At 45.1% G+C, this 24,346-nt stretch overlaps 2 protein-coding genes across 2 annotated transcripts; one reads left to right on the top strand and one right to left on the bottom strand.

Moving 5' to 3' along the window:
- Positions 1-11,931: 11,931 nt before the first annotated feature.
- On the bottom strand, positions 11,932-12,624 carry LOC119296959. Its single transcript, XM_037574949.1, has one exon. It carries the CDS (start codon positions 12,491-12,493, stop codon positions 12,089-12,091), a length of 405 nt encoding a protein of 134 aa, XP_037430846.1. The 5' UTR covers positions 12,494-12,624; the 3' UTR covers positions 11,932-12,088.
- A 2,059-nt stretch (positions 12,625-14,683) lies between these two features.
- Positions 14,684-17,661, top strand: LOC119299174 (pentatricopeptide repeat-containing protein At4g02750-like). The gene is made up of 2 exons (XM_037576427.1): positions 14,684-17,213; positions 17,296-17,661. Exon 1 carries the CDS (start codon positions 14,751-14,753, stop codon positions 16,851-16,853), a length of 2,103 nt encoding a protein of 700 aa, XP_037432324.1. The 5' UTR covers positions 14,684-14,750; the 3' UTR covers positions 16,854-17,213; positions 17,296-17,661.
- The last annotated feature ends 6,685 nt before the right edge of the window (positions 17,662-24,346 follow it).

Below are 24,346 nucleotides of genomic sequence, written 5' to 3'. Positions count from 1 at the left end.
TTGCGAATCAACCTGTGGTTGAGTTCGTTAGGTGGACAGTGGTATCCCCAACCCACCAGGGTTCAAATCCTGGTGCTCACATTATTTCTGGATTTATTTCAGGATTTCTGGCGATGCGCTTTTCAGTAGGAGGAGACGTTCCCGTCGACGACGAGGCGCCTACGGTGACTTCGTAAATCTCAAGATAATATGCCGGCTCAGTCTCTCGAAGGTGCTCACAGGGATAGGGTGTGCGTGTGTGCGTTCATAGTGGTGAGTGTATGCGCGTGTATATGAGCGCTTGTGTCTGTACTGATGCTCAAAAAAAAATTCTATGCTCTATAAGAAAGTTGGTCTGAAATATTTGAGTTCATATTTCTACTTTACAGGTTATTACTCGTATAGTAGCATAGTTGATTCAGTTACATTAGTTCAAAACAAGTGTTTGTATCTACAGCAAGATAGCATTTTCACCTATATTCAAATAACTATACATAAATGCCATTAAGGATGATAAGCAAGATAGGTGCGCATCGGACTGCCTCAAGAAACGCGTCCAGGGCGTGTCCCAACCACTAGTACCAATAAATTGTGGGAACATAATAAAGTTTTCAGTGTTGAGAGAATTGAGCGTAGTTTGGATGGACTTGTTCCTTGTGGTGGAACCTGCCCACCCAGGTTCAAGTTGCAGACTTTTTTTTTATGTGAAAACTGTAGAACAATCGTTCTATGGTAAATATCTTTACTATTAAAAGGGGATCGAACGTCGTGATGGTTCGACCACCTCGTTCGATTCCCCCGCCTCATACGACCATCTCCTCCCTTTGTACAACATCCTCCCCGTGTAAGAAAATAGGGCGAGAGAGAAAAAGAAATCTCTACTATTAAAAAGGGATCGGACGTCGTGATGGTTCGACCACCTCGTTCAATCCCCCAGCCTCATACGATCATCTCCTCCCTTCGTACAACATCCTCCCCGCGTAAGAAAATAGGGCGAGAGAGAAAAAGAAACGGAGGAAAAATGAAAGGAAACCACGAGCACACAACCCCACGACCCCACGATCCAATCCCCGACGCCCTCGCCCCGAGAGGCCGAGAGAAATCTCCCCGCTTCAGGTTCCGCCCTGCGGTCTTCCCGTCGCCGTCGATTGTCTCTCGCCTCGTCCAGTCCATGGGCCTTTCGCCATGCCCGCGATGCGCCAGGGCCGGGATCAGTACAGCGCCTGCAGAGAGTGGTATGAGCGCAGCGCAGCCGACGCCTCCTCTCCACCCGCCGCTGGTGAGGACTCTGAGGATGGCTACCGATCACGGTTTGCGCCTTCCCTTGTCGTTCCTCCCATGACCTCCTCCCGTTTCTCACTGCCGCTCCTCCTTCTATGATGATCAGGTCTCTTTTCATCATACAGGCAAGGAGACCATCGATCGGAACCGGTGCACGACGTGTGGCATGCCATTGGAGAATAGTGAAGCAAGTCCATGGATGAAGAATCCTTAGCACCGGCCTATGTGGCAGCATTAAACAGTTCGTGTGAAGGGACTCATCATTGCTTCGACACTGATTCAGTAGGAATCACCAGTTCACCACCGCCGCCGCCGTTGAAAGCGTGTAGAAATAGTGTTTTTTTTCTGTTCTCCTCATTGGTGTTCCGGTCCCTTCCTATCGACTCATGCAGATTCCCGACATGTCCGTAGTTTTGTTTGTTCAGATGCAGGTTCTCTCCTAGGTTTGATGGTGCAGAAGCCAGCAGCATTGGCGCGCTGCAGCCTGCAGGTCATGGATGTGAAGAAGCAAGCACGAGGCCGGGCTGTCTAGCAGCAGGGCACTGTATTTCTCAATCCTAAATCCTGCTTTCCTTTCTTTATTTTTTGTCGCTTGATCTGGATTGGCGATTGGGATCAATTAGAAAATGTAGACCAATGTAGGAATTACTTTTGCTGTATATTGTTAATGTAGCAACTAAAACGAGTAAATTACGTGATGCATCTCATTTGGACGGAGAACATATTTATATTTGGAGGAAGAATACACATGAGAACAGAAAACATCTCTCCCTCTCACGGAGTAACAATATTTAAAGAGATGGTAGAAAGACGTCTTGCAGACATTTGAACAAACATGCATAAGCAAAACATTAAATTTCATGCAGATGCAAACATCAGTTCTAAGCAACAGAAAAATATATGTTTTGGCGAGTTCCCAGTTTCCTACACGCCTAACATAGTTGCATATTTAAGTCGAAAGAGGGATGGACCTTCAACGTTGCCTTGTCATGTTGTTTAGTTCCAACGAGGTCTAAATCCATTCCCCCGTCTTGTGTCGATTGCCTTCTTAGTACTAACTAGTCGAATGCCCGTGCGTTGCCACGGATACGAAATAAAATGTAGACATTATGATTATATATATTTGTTTTAATTCAAAAATGTGTGCAGAAGATGGCAGTACATGATTTTCATTCATGTTCATTCGCTGCTTTGCTCCAAGTAAGCCTTTGTGTTTCATTAGGCACCATTTTCTTGCATGCAATGAAAGTGATATATTTCTCCCTTCCCTCTTGGCCCACCACCATTCTCTTCATCCACCCTTACTCTAGCATTGTTGGTGCTAGTCATGGACTCATAGCTGTTGTTCCTAATGGCTACACATATTCTTGCACTACTGTATGCTTCTTGCCACATCTTGGACGCATATATCGCTCGCATCAAATTCTGACCGAAACACCATGCAATTATAGTGCACAACTATGAAACCCAGGCAGAGAAGGCTTAATTTCAAAGGGTGTAAAATTGGGCTGGGTTTTTTGGATATCTTCTTGACGAACAAATCTGACAGTAGCCAAAGCGACCACTACAGAATAATTCATTTCCTCAATTTCACCCTTCACGTCTGCTCCTCGACTCTATTTTCACTCTCTTCGCTACAACAAATGATTCTCCATTATGACATGACAACAAACAAGAGACATTAAATGAAACACGTTAACATGAATGTCAACTCTGCCAACAAATATTTAGTGATATTGGGGCAATGATCAAATTCACCTCCAGCTCCAAACCAATCAAGGCATAAGGCAAAATTTAACAACGATACTAAAAATTACAAGCTGCAACAGGGATCGCTAGTTTCATCTCAGTCCCAATAGCCTCCAGCACCCAGCCGAAACAGACCAAGCAAACATCTTCTTCAGCGAACTGCGACTTGAAAAATGATGTTATTCGCTCATGCTTCCTACTCTGCCAACTACGACCATATCGTACCCCTGAAATCACTTACTGTAGTGGAACTCCTTTTCTGTGACCACTTTGCAAGAGACAAAAATGTATTCTTCCTCCTTTTTTGTACTCCCCCATTATGTGTCACTATCTTCTTCAAACCCGGTTAACCTTCTAGTGATTCTCATAATCATCTGCTGATAGACACCTCAGTGATACTATAGCTAAAGATGTATGGATGTCGTTATAGACATATACAAATCCTCACTTTGGAATGGCATAGAGGTAGACATCAACACGTTGCAAGGAACAAAGTTTTCTACCCGAGAGAGAAGCAAACATATTTAAGATCGCTCATAACAAATGCCAGTAATTTCCGCGCCTTAAAATCAACAATGCGTCAGCGAATCATCTAGAAAGTTATATGCTCATTATATAGTGTTTCCTACAAACACACAACAATTCTTCGAGTATCATTGTTAGAGATGTGCTACTGTTAGTTGACATCAAATTAATACTAAGACATCTATAAATCCAAATTCACATGATATTGTTGCCAGTTTATATCCAACAAATTTTAAAACCACAATACCATATATCCTACTTTAAACATACTGAAGATTATGTTGTTTATTTCTTTCACTATTTTTATAACAAATAGTGATTTAGGAGAGAAATAAACAACATAATATTTTGTTGGAACTTTTGCAGTCGACGAAAAGCTTGATCATTACAACATAATGGTGCTGGATTGGAAGAAAAAGTTCACTTAATAGATCAAATGCGCCATGCATAGGAGTATCAAGGGCACACCAGAATCAACGAATAGCACGATGAAAATAATTAAACTTTTTTATTAGTTCTCAGCTACTCAGAAAGGTGTGACAAGGTGTGGCAAAATGCCATTCAGTTTCACAAAGGCATGCATAGAGCTAGTGCTGACAAACTTTGGTGCCTTTTTCACACTTGCTTTCTGCATCTCCACTCTAGGATCAAAACACATTCCCAGTAAATATTTGGAATTTTAAGTTTGTCCGAGAAGGAGTAAACTCACTAAACTACAAATACAAGCACAAAGCATGTCCATATCTCCGTACAAAAGACATAATGCAGTACATGTATCAGTTTGGATACACATGCTTCAGTCAACTTGACCATGACTAACTCCATGGTCATTTTATCCTACAATTCAGCATGGCCGGAAGTGCACTCTTTTTAAACTATGTCAGCTCTCGCAGGAAAGGAAAAATCACTATGAACCTTTTTTTCCTAGCATTTTTTCCAAAAAAAGAGAGAGCTGGATTTCATCAATGGTCATGATTCTTCTCAGGATTATGGGACATATTAAACAGACAAGCTTCACATGGTAAAAAGCTCATAGAAAAGGGTATTAACATTTTATGTTTGTGAAAACCAATTCAGATTGCAAATTATAATGTGAACCTTTCGTGAAGCAACATGATCAGCACTTCATGAGCTGCAGCTAAATCATGTATGGTGTTTTGTGTCCTTCATAAATCAGTCTATAATTCTGCCCAGTAAATTTTAACACCATTTGGTAGATCATGCATGAGAAAAATTGCAAGAGTACAGTAAAGTTAGGCCATAATTCTGCCCAGTAAAGTTAGACCATAATTTTGCAGAACAGTGCAGTATTACTAAAGAATTAGGCACCCCATAACTAAACAGAAAACACAGACCAAACCAGAAAGAGACAACTAAAGAGGCACATACCTAGCATAATGTACTGACATTGTAGTTACAGAAGCATAATTGTATAAACTTGGGCTTTGGCAAGATAACAACAGGTATGCCCATTGAGAAAAACATGTAGCAAGCTTCCAATCTACCACCAAGCATCACATTTAATTGGCACGTTAAAATTCTTTGGAGCTATACCAAGGATAATCACGTCCCTGTCTAGCGTCTACCCAGTTTCAGTAAATTAAAACAGGCTGATCGTTACGGTCCTGTATGTTCTCATCTGGACCAAATCCCATCATGTTTTTGTATGGAGGACGATGCAAAAATGCAGGACAGGGAAACACAAGTTATATTTGAGTAGCAATGTTATAAAAATGTGCTCAGGAGAGAGAAACAAATAAACCTAATTTTGGCTATCCAGTACAGACAATATTTAAGGGTAATTACTAATTTCATGTCCCATAGGTATTATACCGCATAGTATGAAGAAACAAAGTCAAGCACTTACGAGAACCTTTGGTGCAGTGAAATTTTGAGTGGGAGCCTGTATTAATACAGTTTTGTACCATCCAAATTACAGCCCCATAAATCAGCTCCAGCCGACACACACCTTTGCTTCCACAGCTCATGCATAACCACATACCTGGGGATTCAAATCAACCTACAAGAATATTAATCCATTAGAACTTCATGCGAAAAAAGAAGAAAATTAATCAGATCCAAGATGACACCAAACCGAATTGGTTAGGATGTGTGTCGATGCTTGGTGGCTTCGCCCGCCATCACCGAGCTATCAAAATCACAAGAGGAAAATATGTACTGGCTACTGCTCGCATTTCACAAACACATCATATTACAATCACATGCCTCATTTGGACACCATATAATAATCATATACATCATTGTTGTATCAATAGAAAAAAACATATAGAATACTTTTCACCATGTACACTGTGACCGTAAAATATAGAATATTTCCTGTACTATTTTATACTGAACCGTGAGTACAAGGGTTGGATCATGAGTTATCTAAAGAGTGGGAAAGATTGCGTACATGCAAGTAACTCAAAACGCCCATGAAAGTAAATCAGATCAGCACAAAAACAGAACCAAATCAAGCATAGAAGCAAGAGAGAAAGGGATTTCGTCCTACCACCAGATCGGAGGAAGTCGAGCCGTCGCCTCGCAGTCGAGGATGGATCGACGGCCTTCCGTCCAGGTCGGCCCACGCGGAAGGGGACAACGACGGCGCGCCGGCTCGTCGTTGGTGGCACACCAGCGAAGGCGTCGCGTACCCGAACCCAGCAGCAGCATGCACTGCCGGTGCCGCAACGGCACGGAGAGCAAGTGTGCGGAGGAGCTCGGCACCATATCAAGGAGAACGGAGAGTGGGAGAGCAGATCGGTGTGGCAGCTTGAGAGCAGATCGGCGGCTGCGGCTGCGAAGAAGTACGGGGTGGGAGAGACGGACGTGGTGTGCATGGGCTTCGGGTGGATAGATCGTGGGCAAAAGCGCCTATTGAACACGAAAAAAGCAGGGGCGATCGTGTGCTGGTTTTGCTGCGTAGATCGTGCGACGGGAGGTCGAACCATTGTTTTTTTTTCTTTGCCCATGTTGTGTGTAGACCGTACGAGGTGGGGAGGAAGATGTTGATTGAACCGTTTGGTTCCCTTGTTTACTTGCCTCTGGTTTTCTGAGGGATTGAAAAAAAATGGTGGGAGGACGTGGGTGGGAAAGCTAGCGATAGGAGGGGGCCTCGATGGAGGTCGAACCATCACGACGTTCGATCCTCCTTTAATAGTAGAGATGTTTCCCCTTAGTGACATTATCTATTTGGTGTCTTTTTTTGTACAAATTTATGTCATGATGTTCATCCTGCTAAGCTGTAGGGGTAATAGTGCTTCCAGTATTTGTAATTTTGAATCACAGTCGTGGATCAGATGGCTTAGTAATTAGTATGTGACAGAGGCTCTTTGCTCCAATCAATCAGTGGGAGATCAAATAGCTTAAGCTTTCCGTACACCGTGCAATGTAACTAGAATAGTAGTCTTAAAATAAAACGGACATCGTTATTGCGCCACGACCCGTGCATTACTGAAATGACCCATATGTCGGTACTAAAACCGGCTGATCTCGGGTAGGGGGTCCCGAACTGTGGATCTGAGAGCGGCGGGTAACAAGAGACTAGGGGGACGATGTTTACCCAGGTTCGGACCCTCTCGAAGAGGGAAAACCCTACGACCTGCTTTGATTGTATTGATGTGATAGGGTATCAAGTACATGATGATCTACCTCGAGATCGTATATTGTGTTCTAAACCTTAAGGCGAGTAATTGTTGTTGTGTCTCTAGGGACTAAACCCCTCGGTTTATATAGGCACCAAGGGTACCTGGGTTACATATGGGCGGTTGCCAACTAGGAATAAGCATGCCGACTATTAGAGTTGTCCCTGAAGTATACACTAAGTCTTCAGTGGTGTCCATCTGGATCACGCTGGGTTCACAGCTTCGGCTATCCTCCAGGCAGTGATTGGTGGGCCTCAGTTCAGCCCATTGGTGGTAGATCCTATGGGCTAGTACCCCTAGTCCAGGACACCCTCACCATATATCATATAGAGAAAGAAAATGGATGTTATAAAACAGTTGAGGAATTGGTCACTAGTGCAGAAATGTCTGCTAGCGTCGTTCGTAAAACATGGTTAGTGGCGTTGTAGGCCAACCCCGCTAGTATGATGCCAGTGGTAAGGTGTAACCAATGGCGTCTGTTGCCGATGTCGATCATATGACATCAGTGGTAAGGTGTCACCGGTTGCATCGGTTGCCGGCACCGCTAGTATGACACCAGTGGTAAGGTGTCACCAGTTGCATCGGTTGCCGGCACCGCTAGTATGACACCAGTGGTAAGGTGTCACCAATGGGGTCGCTTGCCGACGTCGTTAGTAGAATAGCATTAGTGGCGTCGCGCCCAAAATACATGATAACCCACATGTATAGGGGATCGCAGTAATCTTTGAGGATAGTATTTCATCCAAATTTATTGATTCTACACAAGGGGAGCCAAAGAATATTTCTAAGTATTAGCAGTTGAGTACTAAGAGATATTAATGCCTCCTTTTAATAAGGAACCAGATCAAAGCATTAACACATGGTGAATACATGAACTTCTCGAATTACAATCATCCCCGGAGAGTATACCAAACAATTGTCACTATGGGGTCTACGGATCAGAATAATGACAAGTGCATATGACTAGCAGATAGGATCAAGAACTCAAATATATTCATGAAAACATAGACGGTTCAGATTTGAAATCATGGCACTTGGGCCCTAGTGACAAGCGTTAAGCATAGCAAAGTTATAGCAACATCAATCTCAGAACATAGTCGATACTATGGATCAAGCCCTAACAAATTGACTCAATTACATGATAAATCTCATCTAATTCCATCACCGTCCAGCAAGCCCACGAAGGAATTACTCACTCCGAATGGTGAGCATTATGAAATTGGTGATGAAGAAGGGTTGGTGATGATGATGGCGACGAATCTCCCTCTCCGAACCTCCGAATGGACTCTAGATCAGCCCTCCGGATGAAGACAAGGAGGTGGCGGCAGCTCTGTATCATAAAACATGATTAAACTTCTTCTCTTATTTTTTTCTCGTGGAAAAGGAATGTATAGGCTTGAGATTAGGGTCAGCGGAGCCATGTGGGCCCCACAAGTGATCAGGGCACGCCTGGGAGGAGGGGGTGGTCGCACCCTGTTGCCTTGTGGGCAACTAGTGGCCCCCCTCCAGTCGATGTTCGCTCTAGTATTTTGTATATATTCCATAAAAAATCTCCACAAAGTTTTGTCCAATTCCAAGAACTTTTATTTCTGCACAAAAACAACATCATAGTAGTTCTGCTAAAAACAGTGTCAGTCTGGGATAGTTTCATTCAAATCATGCAAATTAGAGTCCGAAACAAGAGCAAAAGTGTTTGGAAAAGTAGATACGACGGAGACGTATCACTGCCATGTGTGTTTGAAATCGGACCGTTGGACACATGTCAGTTATCCATTGACCCAGTGTCATTTCAGACATATCATGTCAGGTTGCCTCCTGGCTATAAATAGTACACCCCTCCACCATAAGTTGGTGGCTGCTTTGAGTTTGTGCACGACTTTTGTCATTTGAGAGCAACCCATCTCTAACGTCTTTGAGAGAGAAACCTTGTGATGACAAAACCCAAAACACCCAGAGCCCAAAGAGTTTTGATCATCACTGAAGTCATTCTATTTTGCGTGAACTAAAGTCATTGTGGATTGTCGGTGAATGAAGTCTGTGAAGGTTTGAAGTCTACTTTGAAGACTTACCTGAGTGATTGAACAAGACCTATGGGTTTTAGCTCAAGGGGAATAAGGTGAGATGTGTCTTCACACTATCTTTCTAAACTACTGTTTGTCTTCGCATCTCACTTCCATTGTTGTTTGACATTCCAGCATGCCTTGTGTAGTTTATCTTCCACTATATCTTGTTTAGTTACTATTTCGCTTTCGCTTCTTTGAAGACATTGCCTGTCTTGAAGACTTTTGTAAGAATCGTCTATTCACCCCCCTTTAGTCGATAACTAGCACTTTCACTTCCATGTCATCCTCTTTTGCTGGCCAATCTGAAGTGTTAAAACTCTCGCTGCCTTCCCGAGTTAGATTTCTTGCGGCTGGGCTCATGCTTGTGTTTTCTACCAAAGGCCCATCACTCTTCCTTCCTTCTCCAAGCGAGCGTTCTCCTTTCCCGACGATTCACCTTCAGATCGCCACCCCTTCCCGTCTTCTCCGACAATGATTTCCCCCGGAGGATCCTCTATCGTAGCCTCACGTTTTTTCCTTGGCAAACCCATCTCACTCTTCTCCATCTCCATTAAATCCCACTAATCAGTTGCAATTGAAACATATTAATATTATTCTCTTTCCATGTCGTGGTATTGACGCAATTTGATCTCCCCTTTAAGTAGCTCCGCTATTGTGTTCCGTTCATCTGCACAACTATGTGCTTGCACCCCTGCTCAAGACTAACGGGTTTCTGCCTCGAATAGTCAACGACCTTGATGGGACGAACTAGAAGGCTTCGTTGTCTGACACCCATCACCTGGTGGTACGTTGCATCCCCTCCCTGTAATAGGTTCTCCCCGTCCTTGCAACCTCCTTCTCGCGGCGGCCGTTGATTTTGCCCCCACATATATGAGGTATATAATGAAGAGGATAGAGAAGATAGCCTACATGTCCAATTCTTAAATCATGTGATTTTCCTTATACATGGTGTGCCCCCAACAGAAAAAAAAAAATAGGTGCCCCTCAGCTGCAGCTATGTCATATATCCTTCGAAAGAATACATGCTATTATTTGCTACACTGGAACACATGAGATGTTAGGACGAATCTACTTAGATACATTTCGCCATTATCTTTCATGTTAGTATTCCATGTAATATTAATTTCATATTATTTTCCAATATTTTCAATAATGTGCTTCTAGCATGATGGCAAGTCCTCTGGATGTAAGGTTATAACCATGGTTCTAGCAAAAAGGTTCTCTCGCTGAGTGTGCAATTACGCCACCACGGATGGTGGAGCCAGCTTTCGGGTCGTTTCGTTGACGTAGAAAGCAACGCCTTCGGGTTTCTTTCTAATGGCCGAGTTCTCTTTTTCACAATTTTCCAGTAAAAATGATTCTGCCTTTGTATACATATTCTATATTTTCACATTTGAGATGTAATTTTGTTTTCCATCCAGTGTTGGCATATCATCTACTCCCTCCGTTCGGAATTACTTGTCTCGAATATGGATGTGTCTAGAACTAAAATACGTCTAGATACATCTATTTCTGCGACAAGTAATTCCGAACGGAGGGAGTAGTTCCTACAGTGCTGACTTCAACCGACTAAAACTCCGAGTTTTAATCCACTTAGGCCTCCTTTGGTTTAGAGGAACTTCATAGAAATTCTAAGGATAGGATTTTTATAGGATTTTTTCCTTTAGAGCCCTTTGGTTCATAGGAATGGATTCCTATTCCTACATAGGATTGGTTCCTATCCTCCATATTTCATAGCAAAATAAAAAAAAGCCCAGATTCAATGGAAAAATTTCTTTGGTGTCAACCAAATGACATCTTGTTTCCTATTCCTACTCATAGGATCTCATTTCCTACAAGATTCCTATTCCTATAATAATCCTATCCTATGAACCAAAAGAGGCCAGTCCTAACTACTTCCTCTATAAGCTAATATAAGATCGATCATTTAGATCACTATTTTAGTGATTTGAGGCCTCTTTTGGTTCATAGGATAGGATTATCATAGGAATAGGAATCTTGTAGAAAATGAGATGACATGTATCTCAAATCCTATGAGTAGAAATAGGAAACAAGATGTCATTTAGTTGACACCAAAGGAATTTTTCCATTGAGTCTAGGCTCTTTTTTATTTTCCTATGAAATGTGGAGGATAGGAACTAATCCTATGTAGGAATAGGAATCCATTTCTATGAACCAAAGGGCTCTAAAGGAAAAAATTATATAAGAATTCTATCCTCTAGAATTTTTATGAAATTCCTCTAAACCAAAGGAGGCCTGAAAGATTCATATTAATCTATATCTTCTATATTTATATTATATTATTATACCAATATAAAAAGATCCAAAGGGGCAGATCCAACTGATCTCAGCTATCGAACTAAGTTAATCCAACAATCTAGACTGCTCCAATGGCGAGTGTTAAGCGTGTTTAACGTGCAATTATTATCATACCAAATATTGCATTAATCATATGATTAACACACAAATAATAACATACCTAATATCCATGTGCAATTAATATATTGCCTAAATATTAACGTGGGTTGCACGTGCGCATTACTAGCCTATAGAGGAAGTACTTCTTTATTTTATACCTGCCTTGTAAAGAGTGAGGCCCAGCAAAACGGGGTGTGCTGAGCGAAACAAAAACAGAGACAACACAAGGGATGATGATCAGCCAAATTCAGGTTGACAACGAAAGTTCCAAATTACACCAGTGACTATCGAAAATCATCTCGATCGAAGGGAAGCACATGGGAAACTTAACCAGATAAATTAGTCACCAATAGCGAACCACACGTAGGAGCCGATCGAGTTGCCGCCGGGTCCTCACTCCTCACCGAGCGCCACACCAGATTCAGCAGCCTAAACAGCGACGACGGGAAGAAGCGCCAGGAGCAGCAGCGTGTAACGAGCGCTCGAGGCGGCGCAGCTCCGGCCGCTCCCGGCGGTGAAGAAGTAGTAGTAGCCGCTGGGCTTCCCTCCCTTGGCCTGCGGCTGCGGCACGGCCGGCGGAGATGGCTGAGTCGTCATAGAGCGCGGAGGCGACGGCGAGGAGTAGCCACTGCCGTCGCTGCCCGCCGGCGGCGGCGGCGGCGTGGTACACACCGTCGGGCACGTCCCGCACTTGCTGACGCACAGCACGTTCGTGTCCGGCGGTGACCCTCCCGCCGTCGATGTCTGGGCGTCCGCCATGGCAGCCTCGCCGTAGAAGGACACCATGATCGCAGGGACCAGCAGCGCGAGCCATAGTGACCGTCCCATCTCCATTGCTACTGTGGGGGTGTGTGTCAATTTTTTGCGTTTATCTGTGGGACTATCTTAAACACTTGCGCAGAGGTGGGTGGTATATAGGCAGTGCCAACCCAAACTGCAACTGTATACACGAGCGCCGAGCTTGTAGCTCAAGCTCAAAGGGAATATGAGCTGCAGGGAAAGGTTGGTTGTAAAGGAAGATGCTCCTTAGCGGTGAAGGGTTGGAGATTCTCCCCCCACGGTCCATATCCAAAAATCGATGGCTCATACCCAATTAAAATAAAATATTAGAGAAGTTAGAGCATCATCTACAGCGGGCTCCTCAAATGCCCTCTGTATATATGAATGGACGGCCCTCTCACTGATTGGCTGTCATATTGGACCAGACCAGACTCCTCAGACATCCATCCTTCTTTTCCCATGTTCGAGACGTCGCCGTCCTCCACCCTTGCTCCCCCATCCACGCCGTCGTAGATGTCGTCACTGAGTAATCCGTCCCCCACTGCCAGCATGAGTCTGTTCCAGTCATGTCTGTGGCGGTAAGCTGCAGGGCAAAGAACGTCGCCCTGAGGGAGCGTCGTGCCCGCCAGCACGAGCAGGATGCTGCGGCGAAGAAAGTTGCGGTCAAGGAGGTGGTCGAAATCGACGTGGATGTGTCCCCTCCGCTGCGGCCGGCCGCCCTGTGCCCATCCACCATGCTGCCAACAAGGAAGCCGCCATCCGCCTCACCCGCAACTGACAATGTTTCGATGTCTGAATGGGAAGTGATTCTGGATAGTTAGACGCCATAGACAAGACGTGAGTGATTCATCATGTTGGCCAGACACGCCCTGGAAGTTGAATTTTATTTTTGGCATGTTTGAATTGTTGAATTATGGTTTATTTTGCTTTGTTGAATTGGTGATGAATTTGTGTTATATGGTTGACATGCATGGATTTTCATGGATTTGAGGATTTTGATATGAGGAGTGTGGTTGTCCGGCAAGTCATTTGAATGGTCGTCCGGTGCTGCCCATGGTCGTGCTTGGATGCATCCGTAGATGTTTAGGCCTCGTTCGGTTTGGAGGATTTCTATAGAAAAAACGTAGGAATAAGGATTTCATAGGAAAAAAATTTATAGATGTGTTCGGTTTGTAGGAAACGCGTACATGAATCTCATAGAAATACTATTCATTTCCTCTATTTTTGAAGGAATCTACACATCCACTCAAAGCTCATTTTATGCGTAGGAACGAGGCAAAACAATTCCTTAGGATGGCAAATGTCATCCTATCAAATTCCTATACTACTCATAATTCCTACATTTTGGTTTCCTCCAAACCGAATGAGGCCTTAGGAGGCGGATTTGACAAATCTGGTTGTATATGTTCTTATATGCAGTTCTGCCCGCCATGTTAAAAAAATTATTTTGTGTATTGGGAAAAAACACTCACTCAATTGAAAAACGGATTTTTCGGTTCATGCCACTCCTGAACTGGAATATTCAAGGTCTGCCACTCAAACCTGATGAATTCGGTATATGTCGCTACCGCTTGAAGAAATTAGTTGCATGCCCTTGTGTGTCGTCTATGCTTGTTGTCGTCACATTATCGTCTTATTTGTTCCATTTCCTTCCATCTGAGACCATCACTCGCCACGTCAACCGCAGCGATGAGGAGATCCAGTTGAGCTTATCTAAGTGAAGGAAACTCGGTTGAGCCCTTTATCCATGATGGACCCAACAAGGAGACTCGGTTGACCTTCATCCTCGCTGGGCCCACCAACAAGGCTTGATAGTGGCAACTTCCTAATTTGACGGGTAGAGCTCTTTTCTTCCCGCCACTTTCACTCACGCCCTTCCGCTGCTCCGTTGTCGCTGCCTCCATGGCCTCCATCCTCCCGGAGCTCATGCATGTGGTGTATTTTTTTTTCTTTGAAATTGACATGGAATAAATCATCTTCTAAGGTACTAGTGTAAAATAAATGTCTTACATTTTGAGACAGTGGGAGTAGAAACCTTGGATTTTTTAGCAGTCCTTGGAATTTTGTTGGTTATTCGATTTCCAGGCATGATTTTCCTCCAATGAATCTAAGCGTTTTACTTGGGCTGTAAAATCGATTTAAAATTTGCACAGGCCTATTAACGTCAGATCGGTTGGGCTTCCATAGTTTAAGTCGTAGTATTCGGCTGCCGGCCCAGTTTGTGCTCCAAGTCTGAAGTCTGAACCCGCTGCTCCCTTCCTCAGTGCAGTCAGTCGCACACCTTCGCCCGCCACCGCCGGCTAGCCACCTCATGGCCGCGGCCAAGGCCACCGGCGTGGCCGCGGCGGCGACCTCCGCAGTGTTCCGGAGCAACCAGGAGCTCACGCGCCTGGCGCGTTCGGGACAGCTGGCCGCGGCACGCCGCCTGTTCGATGAGATGCCCCACCGCAACACCGTCTCCTACAACGCCATGCTCTCCGCGCTCGCGCGCCACGGCCGCCTCGCGGACGCGCGACGCCTGTTCGACGAGATTCCACGCCGCAATCTCGTCTCCTGGAACGCCATGATCGCGGCCTGCTCTGACCACGGCCGTGTAGCGGACGCCCGGGAGCTGTTCGACGCAATGCCTGCCCGGGACGACTTCTCCTGGACGTTGATGGTCTCCTGCTATGCACGCGCGGGGGAGCTCAAGCTTGCCAGGGAGACGCTCGATCGAATACCTGGGAAGAAGTGCACGGCATGCTACAATGCCATGATCTCTGGATACGCGAAGAATGGCAGGTTTGATGACGCGGTGACGTTGCTGCGGGAAATGCCGGCCCCTGACATAGTTTCTTGGAACTCGGTGCTGGTCGGGTTGACCCGCAATGAGAAAATAGTTCGGGCGGCCCAGTTCTTTGACGAGATGCCGCAAAGGGACATGGTGTCCTGGAACTTGATGCTGGAGGGCTATGTGCGCGCTGGAGATCTCAATGCGGCTGCTGGCTTATTTGAGAGAGTTCCGTCACCTAATGTCATCTCTTGGGTCACCTTGCTCAATGGTTATTGCCAGGCAGGGAGGATTGGTGAGGCGAGAGAATTGTTCGACAGAATGCCTGAACGGAATGTGGTGTCTTGGAATGTGATGCTTGGTGGGTATTTGCGGCTTTCGCACATGGATGAGGCCTATAGATTGTTTTCAGAGATGCCAGATAAGAACTCAATTTCGTGGACGACAATGATAAGTGCATTAGTGCGTGCTGGGAAGCTCCAAGAAGCAAAGGATATGCTGAACAAGATGCCTTTTGATAGTTTTGCAGCGAAGACTGCACTGATGCATGGCTATCTGCAGAGCAAGATGATCGATGACGCACGCCACATCTTTGATGCACTTGAGGTCCGAGATGCGGTGTGCTGGAATACAATGATATCTGGCTATGTCCACTGTGGAATGCTTGACGAGGCCATGGTGTTGTTCCAGCAAATGCCAAACAAGGATATGGTTTCTTGGAACACCCTGATTGCTGGCTATGCCCAAGATGGTCAAATGCGCAAGGCAGTAGGTATATTCAGAAAGATGAATCAGAGGAATGCAGTATCGTGGAATTCAGTTATCTCCGGGTTTGTTCAGAATGGGCTCTGTTTCGAAGCACTCCAATATTTCCTGCTCATGAGAAGGGATGCAAAGATGGCTGATTGGTCTACATATGCGAGTTGTCTCAGCGCATGCGCGGACTTGGCTGCTTTGCAAGTCGGGAGGCAATTCCACAGTCTTCTTGTCAGGAGTGGGTATATCAGTGATTCCTTTGCTGGAAATTCCCTGATTTCTGCATATGCCAAGTGTGGACGGATCTTAGAAGCAAGACAAATATTTGATGAGATGGCAGGTCAGGACATTGTTTCATGGAATGCGCTCATTGATGGCTATGCTTCTAATGGTCGTGGGACCGAGGCTATTTCAGTTTTCCGAGAAATGGAAGCCAATGGTGTCCGACCCGACGAGGTCACATTTGTGGGTGTCTTGTCAGCCTGTAGTCATGCAGGATTAATTGACGAAGGATTGCGTTTCTTCAACTCGATGACAAAAGAATACTCATTACAGCCTGTGGCTGAACACTACGCTTGCATGGTGGATCTACTTGGAAGAGCTGGGAGACTGAGCGAAGCCTTTAACCTTGTTCAGGGAATGCAGATCCAGCCTAATGCTGGTGTATGGGGTGCATTGCTTGGAGCATGCCGGGTGCACAAGAACGACGAGCTCGCGCAGTTTGCAGCTGAGAAGTTATTCGAACTGGAACCTCGCAAGACCTCGAACTATGTTCTGCTGTCGAACATCAGCGCGGAGTCGGGCAAGTGGGATGCAGCTGAAAACATGAGGACCTTGATTAAAGAAAGGGGAGTGCATAAACCACCTGGTTTAGCTGGATCAACATAGAGAATTAGGCTCGCACCGTCTCTTGTAATGATCTGCATCAGACTCTTGCCTGCTAAATCCTGTCTGAGCGCCGGAATTGTCATGCCGGCATTGATGCAGCGCATGTGCTTGAGGCAGTGAATCAGTGATACAGCACAGCTGTGGAGTGAGAACAGCAGGGTTCCTCGGAACTTAACTCGAGCTTGGTTCTTCTTCTCTGTTGAATTCCTGCTGAAGCTCCGTGTTACCACTCGACTATGGTGTTTATGACGCTTCCGTCAGAAGTCCTCAGCTCTGGACCATTGTGCTTAGCAGGCAGCGGTTGGTACCTTATTTCACTAGAAATGTAGAGTGGATTGCATGGTGCAGCAGTGCAGGCAGGTGATTCCGCAGTGACAGTATATGCTAAACCAGTGAGTTTTGACTTTACAATCTTACGCGTCATTCCATTTTGTTGATGCAGGGCTGATGAAAGTCTTAATTGGCCATGTTTAAATCTGTCATCTCCTGGAAAAGGATAGGAGGATCCCGTTGCAACGTTGATGCTACAAATCATAAATCTGATGAAGCCATACAGACTTAGCAACTCTAATGTCCCTGATTCTATTTGAGACCGGAACAACATTTAACTATTGCGTGTGAATAGTTGTAATTTCATATATCTTTTCGTAAATAGGACATTTACAACAAATTACATGCTCGCATAGGAGGCCTGGCGACCACGGGTGTACGTGCACAACGAGCTGAAGATCTGCAGGCTGTTGTCTGCCTGTCTTGGAGGTGTGACCACAAATAAGTTTTCAAGGGCATCTCCGATGCTGACCCAAACCGAGCACCGCATCTCAGTGATGCGGGAGTTGGTCATCCAACTATAGTCACATATATTTCAAACCGGATTTCAACAAACCGGACGAATTACATGCAAACCAGGCGATTTTCGTCTAAACCGGAGAACCTTCATTACATTTTTGACATTTTTCAATAAAGAAAGCGGTCGAACGGGCGGGGCATTGAACGGACGTGTTAGATATATGTCCCGTCCTGTCCAGTAAACATCTCTCCATCATTGAACATGCAAGGACACCGGGGATACGGTGCGGCCGGCGTCAGTGAGACGTCACATTTGCTCTGGGCCGGCATGAATGTGGGCAGCTGGCTTTAGGCGGCAAAGGACGCAGGCGAGGGAGAGGGTGTTGGAAATATGTCCTAGAGGCAATAATAAAATGATTATTATTATATTTCTTTGTTCATGATAATTGTCTATTGTTCATGCTATAATTGTGTTATCCGAAAATCGTAATACATGTGTGAATACATAGACCACAACACGTCCCTAGTGAGCCTCTAGTTGACTAGCTCGTTGATCAAAAGATAGTCATGGTTTCCTGACTATGGACATTGGATGTCATTGATAACGGGATCACATCATTAGGAGAATGATGTGATGGACAAGACCCAATCCTAAGCATAGCTCAAAGATCGTGTAGTTCGTTTGCTGTAGCTTTTCTGAATGTCAAGTATCATTTCCTTAGACCATGAGATTGTGCAACTCCCGGACACCGTAGGAGTGCCTTGGGTGTGTCAAACGTCACAACGTAACTGGGTGACTATAAAGGTACATTACAGGTATCTCCGAAAGTGTCTGTTGGGTTGGCACGAAACGAGACTGGGGTTTATCACTCCGTATGACGGAGAGGTATCTCTGGGCCCACTCAGTAATGCATCATCATAATGAGCTCAATGTGATCAAGTGATTGATCACGGGATCATGCATTACGGTACGAGTAAAGTGAGTTGCCGGTAACGAGACTGAACAAGGTATTGGGATACCGACGATCAAGTCTCGGGCAAGTAACGTACCGATTAACAAAGGGAATTGTATACGGATTGATTGAATCCTCGACATCGTGGTTCATCCGATGAGATCATCGTAGAGCATGTGGGAGCCAACATGGGTATCCAGATCCCGCTGTTGGTTATTGACCGGAGAGTCTTCTCGGTCATGTCTGCATGTCTCCCGAACCCGTAGGGTCTACACACTTAAGGTTCGGTGACGCTAGGGTTGTTAGGAAGACTTGTATGTGATTACCGAATGTTGTTCGGAGTCCCGGATGAGATCCCGGACGTCACGGGGAGTTCCGGAATGGTCCGGAGGTGAAGATTTATATGTAGGAAGTTGTCATACGGTCACCGGAAAGGTTCGGGGGCATATTGGTATTGTACCGGGGCCACCGGAGGGGTTCCGAGGGTCCACCGGGAGGGGCCACCTCTTCCGGAGGGCCTTATGGGCTGTATGGAGAAGGGAACCAGCCCAAGTGGGCTGGGGCGCCACACCCTTCTAGGGCCCATGCGCCTAGGGTTTGGGGGAAACCCTAAGGGGGGCGCCCCCTTGCTTGGGGGGGGGGGCAAGCCCCCCTCCCCTTGGCCGCCGCCCCCCTCTAGATCTCATCTAGAGGGGGCCGGCCCCCTTCCCCTATAAATAGAGGGGTGAGGGGAGGGTTGTATACAACATCCAAGGCGCAGCCCCTCCCCTCCCCAACACCTCTCCTCCTCCATAAGAGCTTGGCGAAGCCTTGCCGGAGTACTGCAGCTTCACCACCACCACGCCGTCGTGCTGCTGTTGGAGCCCTCTTCCTCAACCTCTCCCTCCTCCTTGCTAGATCAAGGCACGGGAGACGTCCTCGCTCCGTACGTGTGTTGAACGCGGAGGTGCCGTCCTCGGCGCTAGGATCTTCGGTGATTTGGATCACGACGAGTACGACTCCATCAACCTGTTCTCTTGAACGCTTCCGCTCGTGATCTACAAGGGTATGTAGATGCACTCTTCTCTCCCTCGTTGCTAGATGACTCCATAGATTGATCTTGGTGATGCGTAGAAAATTTTAAAATTCTGCTACGTTCCCCAACAGTGGCATCATGAACTAGGTCTATGCATAGTTACTATGCACGAGTAGAACACAAAGCAGTTGTGGGCGTCGATATTGTCAATTATCTTGCCGTTACTAGTCTTATCTTGATTCAGCGGCATTGTGGAATAAAGCGGCCCGGACCAACCTTACACGTACGCTCACGTGAGACCGGTTCCACCGACTGGCATGCACTAGTTGCATAAGGTGGCTGGCGGGTGTCTGTCTCTCCCACTTTAGTCGGATCGGATTTGATGAAAAGGGTCCTTATGAAGGGTAAATAGAAATTGGCATATCACATTGTGGTTTTGGCGTAGGTAAGAAACGTTCTTGCTAGAAACCTATAGCAGCCACGTAAAACTTGCAACAACAATTAGAGGACGTCTAACTTATTTTTGCAGCATGTGTCGTGTGATGTGATATGGCCAAAAGGATTTGATGAATGATATATGTGATGTATGAGATTGATCATGTTCTTGTAATAGGAATCACGACTTGCATGTCGATGAGTATGACAACCGGCAGGAGCCATAGGAGTTGTCTTAATTTATTTATGACCTGCGTGTCAACATAAACGTCATGTAATTACTTTACTTTATTGCTAAAGCATTAGCCATAGTAGTAGAAGTAATAGATGACGAGACAACTTCAAGAAGACACGATGATGGAGATCATGGTGTCATGCCGGTGACAACGATGATCATGAAGCCCCGAAGATGGAGATCAAAAGGAGCAAATGATATTGGTCATATCATGTCACTATTTGATTGCATGTGATGTTTATCATGTTTTGCATCTTATTTGCTTAGAACGATGGTAACTTAAATAAGATGATCCCTCGTAATAATTTCAAGAAAGTGTTCCTCCTAAATGTGCACCGTTGCGAAGGTTCGTTGTTTCGAAGCACCACGTGATGATCGGGTGTGATAGATTCTAACGTTCGAATACAACGGGTGTAAGCCAGATTTACACACGCAATACACTTAGGTTGACTTGACGAGCCTAGCATGTACAGACATGGCCTCGGAACACGGAAGACCGAAAGGTCGAGCATGAGTCGTATAGAAGATACGATCAACATGAAGATGTTCACCGATGTTGACTAGTCCGTCTCACGTGATGATCGGACACGACCTAGTTGACTCGGATCATGTTTCACTTAGATGACTAGAGGAATGTCTATCTGAGTGGGAGTTCATTGAATAATTTGATTAAATGAACTTAATTATCATGAACTTAGTCTAAAATCTTTACACTATGTCTTGTAGATCAAATGGCCCACGCTAATGTTGCCCTCAACTTCAACGCGTTCCTAGAGAAAACCAAGCTGAAAGATGATGGCAGCAACTATACAGACTGGGTCCGGAACCTGAGGATCATTCTCATAGCTGCCGAGAAAGATTATGTCCTAGAAGCACCGCTAGGTGACGCACCCATCCCAGAGAACCAAGACGTTATGAACGCTTGGCAGTCACGTGTTGATGATTACTCCCTCGTTCAGTGCAGCATGCTTTACAGCTTAGAACCGGGGCTCCAAAAGCGTTTTGAAAGACACGGAGCATATGAGATGTTCGAAGAGCTGAAAATGGTTTTCCAAGCTCATGCCCGGGTCGAGAGATATGAAGTCTCTGACAAGTTCTTCAGTTGTAAGATGGAGGAAAATAGTTCTGTCAGTGAACACATACTCAAAATGTCTGGGTTGCATAACCGCTTGACTTAGCTGGGAGTTAATATCCCGGATGACGCGGTCATTGACAGAATTCTTCAGTCGCTTCCACCGAGCTACAAGAGCTTTGTGATGAACTTCAATATGCAGGGGATGGAAAAGACCATTCCTGAGGTATATTCAATGCTGAAATCAGCGGAGGTGGAAATCAAAAAGGAACATCAGGTGTTGATGGTGAATAAAACCACTAAGTTCAAGAAAGGCAAGGGTAAAAAGAACTTCAAGAAGGACGGCAAGGGAGTTGCCGCGCCCGGTAAGTAAGCTGCCGGGAAGAAGTCAAAGAATGGACCCAAGCCTGAGACTGAGTGTTTTATTGCAAGGGAAGTGGTCACTGGAAGCGGAACTGCCCCAAATACTTAGCGGACAAGAAGACCGGCAATACTAAAGGTATATGTGATATACATGTAATTAATGTGTACCTTACCAGTACTCGTAGTAGCTCCTGGGTATTTGATATCGGTGCGGTTGCTCACATATGTAACTCAAAGCAGGAGTTGCGGAATAAGCGGAGACTGGCGAAGGACGAGGTGACGATGCGCGTCGGGAATGGTTCCAAGGTCGATGTGATCGCCGTCGGCACGCTGCCTCTACATTTACCTACCGGATTAGTTTTAAACCTCAATAATTGTTATTTAGTGCCAGCTTTGAGCATGAACATTGTATCAGGATCTCGTTTAATTCGAGATGGCTACTCATTTAAATCCGAGAAAAATGGTTGTTCTATTTATATGAGAGATATGTTTTATGGTCATGCTCCGCTGGTGAATGGTTTATTCTTAATGAATCTCGAGCGTAATGTTACACATATTCATAGTGTGAATATCAAAAGATGTAAGGTTGATAATGATAGTCCCACATACTTGTGGCACTGCCGCCTTGGTCACATAGGTGTCAAACGCATGAAGAAGCTCCATGCAGATGGACTTTTGGAGTCTCTTGATTACAAATCATTTGACACGTGCGAACCATGCCTCATGGGTAAAACGACCAAGACTCCGTTCTCAGGAACAATGGAGCGAGCAACCAACTTATTGGAAATCATACATACTGATGTGTGCGGTCTAATGAGTGTTGAGGCTCGCGGTGGCTATCGTTATGTTCTCACCCTCACTGATGACTTGAGTAGATATGGGTATGTCTACTTAATGAAACACAAGTCTGAGACCTTTGAAAAGTTCAAGGAATTTCAGAGTGAGGTTGAGAATCAAGGTGACAAGAAAATCAAGTTCTTGCGATCAGATCGTGGGGGAGAATACTTGAGTCACGAATTTGAAACACACTTAAGGAAATGTGGAATAGTTTCACAACTCACGCCGCCTGGAACACCTCAACGTAATGGTGTGTCCGAACGTCGTAATCGCACTCTATTAGATATGGTGCGATCTATGATGTCTCTTACCGATTTACCGTTGTCATTTTGGGGCTATGCTTTAGAGACTTCTGCATTCACTTTAAATAGGGCTCCGTCAAAATCCGTTGAGACGACACCGTATGAATTATGGTTTGGGAAGAAACCTAAGTTGTCGTTTCTAAAAGTTTGGGATGCGATGCTTATGTCAAGAAACTTCAACCTGAAAAGCTCGAATCCAAGTCGGAAAAATGCGTCTTCATAGGATACCCTAAAGAAACTATTGGGTATACCTTCTACCTCAGATCCGAAGGCAAGATCTTTGTTGCCAAGAATGGATCCTTTCTAGAGAAAGAGTTTCTCTCGAAAGAAATAAGTGGGAGGAAAGTAGAACTCGATGGAGTATTACCTCTTGAACCAGTAAGTGGTGCAACTCAAGAAAATGTTCCTGAGGTGCCTGCACCGACTAGAGAGGAAGTTAATGATGATGATCATAAAACTTCAGATCAAGTTGCTACTGAACTTCATAGGTCCACAAGGACACGTTCCGCACCAGAGTGGCACGGCAACCCTGTCTTGGAAATCATGTTGTTAGACAACGGTGAACCTTCGAATTATGAAGAAGCGACGGCGGGCCCAGATTCCGACAAATGGCTGGAAGCCATGAAATCCGAGATAGGATCCATGTATGAAAACGAAGTATGGACTTTGACTGACTTGCCCGATGATCGATGAGCCATAGAAAATAAATGGGTCTTTAAGAAGAAGACATACGCGGATGGTAATGTAACCATCTATAAAGCTCGGCTTGTCGCTAAGGGTTATCGACAAGTTCAAGGGGTTGACTACGATGAGACTTTCTCACCCGTAGCAAAGCTGAAGTCCGTCCAAATCATGTTAGCAATTGCCGCATTCTATGATTATGAGATATGGCAAATGGACGTCAAAACGGCATTCCTTAATGGTTTCCTTAAGGAAGAATTGTATATGATGCAGCCGGAAGGTTTTGTCGATCCTAAGAATGTTGACAAGGTATGCAAGCTCCAACGCTCGATTTATGGGCTGGTGCAAGCATCTCGGAGTTGGAACATTCGTTTTGATGAGATGATCAAAGCGTTTGGGTTTACGCAGACTTATGGAGAAGCCTGCATTTACAAGAAAGTGAGTGGGAGCTCTGTAGCATTTCTCATATTATATGTGGATGACATACTGTTGATGGGAAATGATATAGAATTCTTGGAAAGCATAAAGGCCTACTTGAACAAGTGTTTTTCAATGAAGGACCTTGGAGAAGCTGCTTATATATTAGGCATCAAGATCTATAGAGATAGATCGAGATGCCTCATTGGTCTTTCACAAAGTACGTACCTTGACAAGATATTGAAGAAGTTCAAAATGGATCAGTCAAATAAGGGGTTCTTGCCTGTATTGCAAGGTACAAGATTGAGCACGGCTCAATGCCCGACCACGGCAGAAGATAGAGAAAAGATGAGTGTCGTTCCCTATGCCTCGGCCATAGGGTATATCATGTATG

This window comes from Triticum dicoccoides, chromosome 5A (assembly GCF_002162155.2).
Source record: "Triticum dicoccoides isolate Atlit2015 ecotype Zavitan chromosome 5A, WEW_v2.0, whole genome shotgun sequence".
Taxonomy (NCBI): Eukaryota; Viridiplantae; Streptophyta; class Magnoliopsida; order Poales; family Poaceae; genus Triticum; species Triticum dicoccoides.
The sequence above is the reverse complement of the archived record's forward strand: the minus strand, read 5'-3'. Positions and strand labels throughout refer to the sequence as shown.

Bases quoted from the DNA above. Each gene is read 5' to 3' on its own strand.
- LOC119296959 (XM_037574949.1), bottom strand. From the start codon at position 12,493: ATGGAGATGGGACGGTCACTATGGCTCGCGCTGCTGGTCCCTGCGATC.
- LOC119299174 (XM_037576427.1), top strand. From the start codon at position 14,751: ATGGCCGCGGCCAAGGCCACCGGCGTGGCCGCGGCGGCGACCTCCGCA.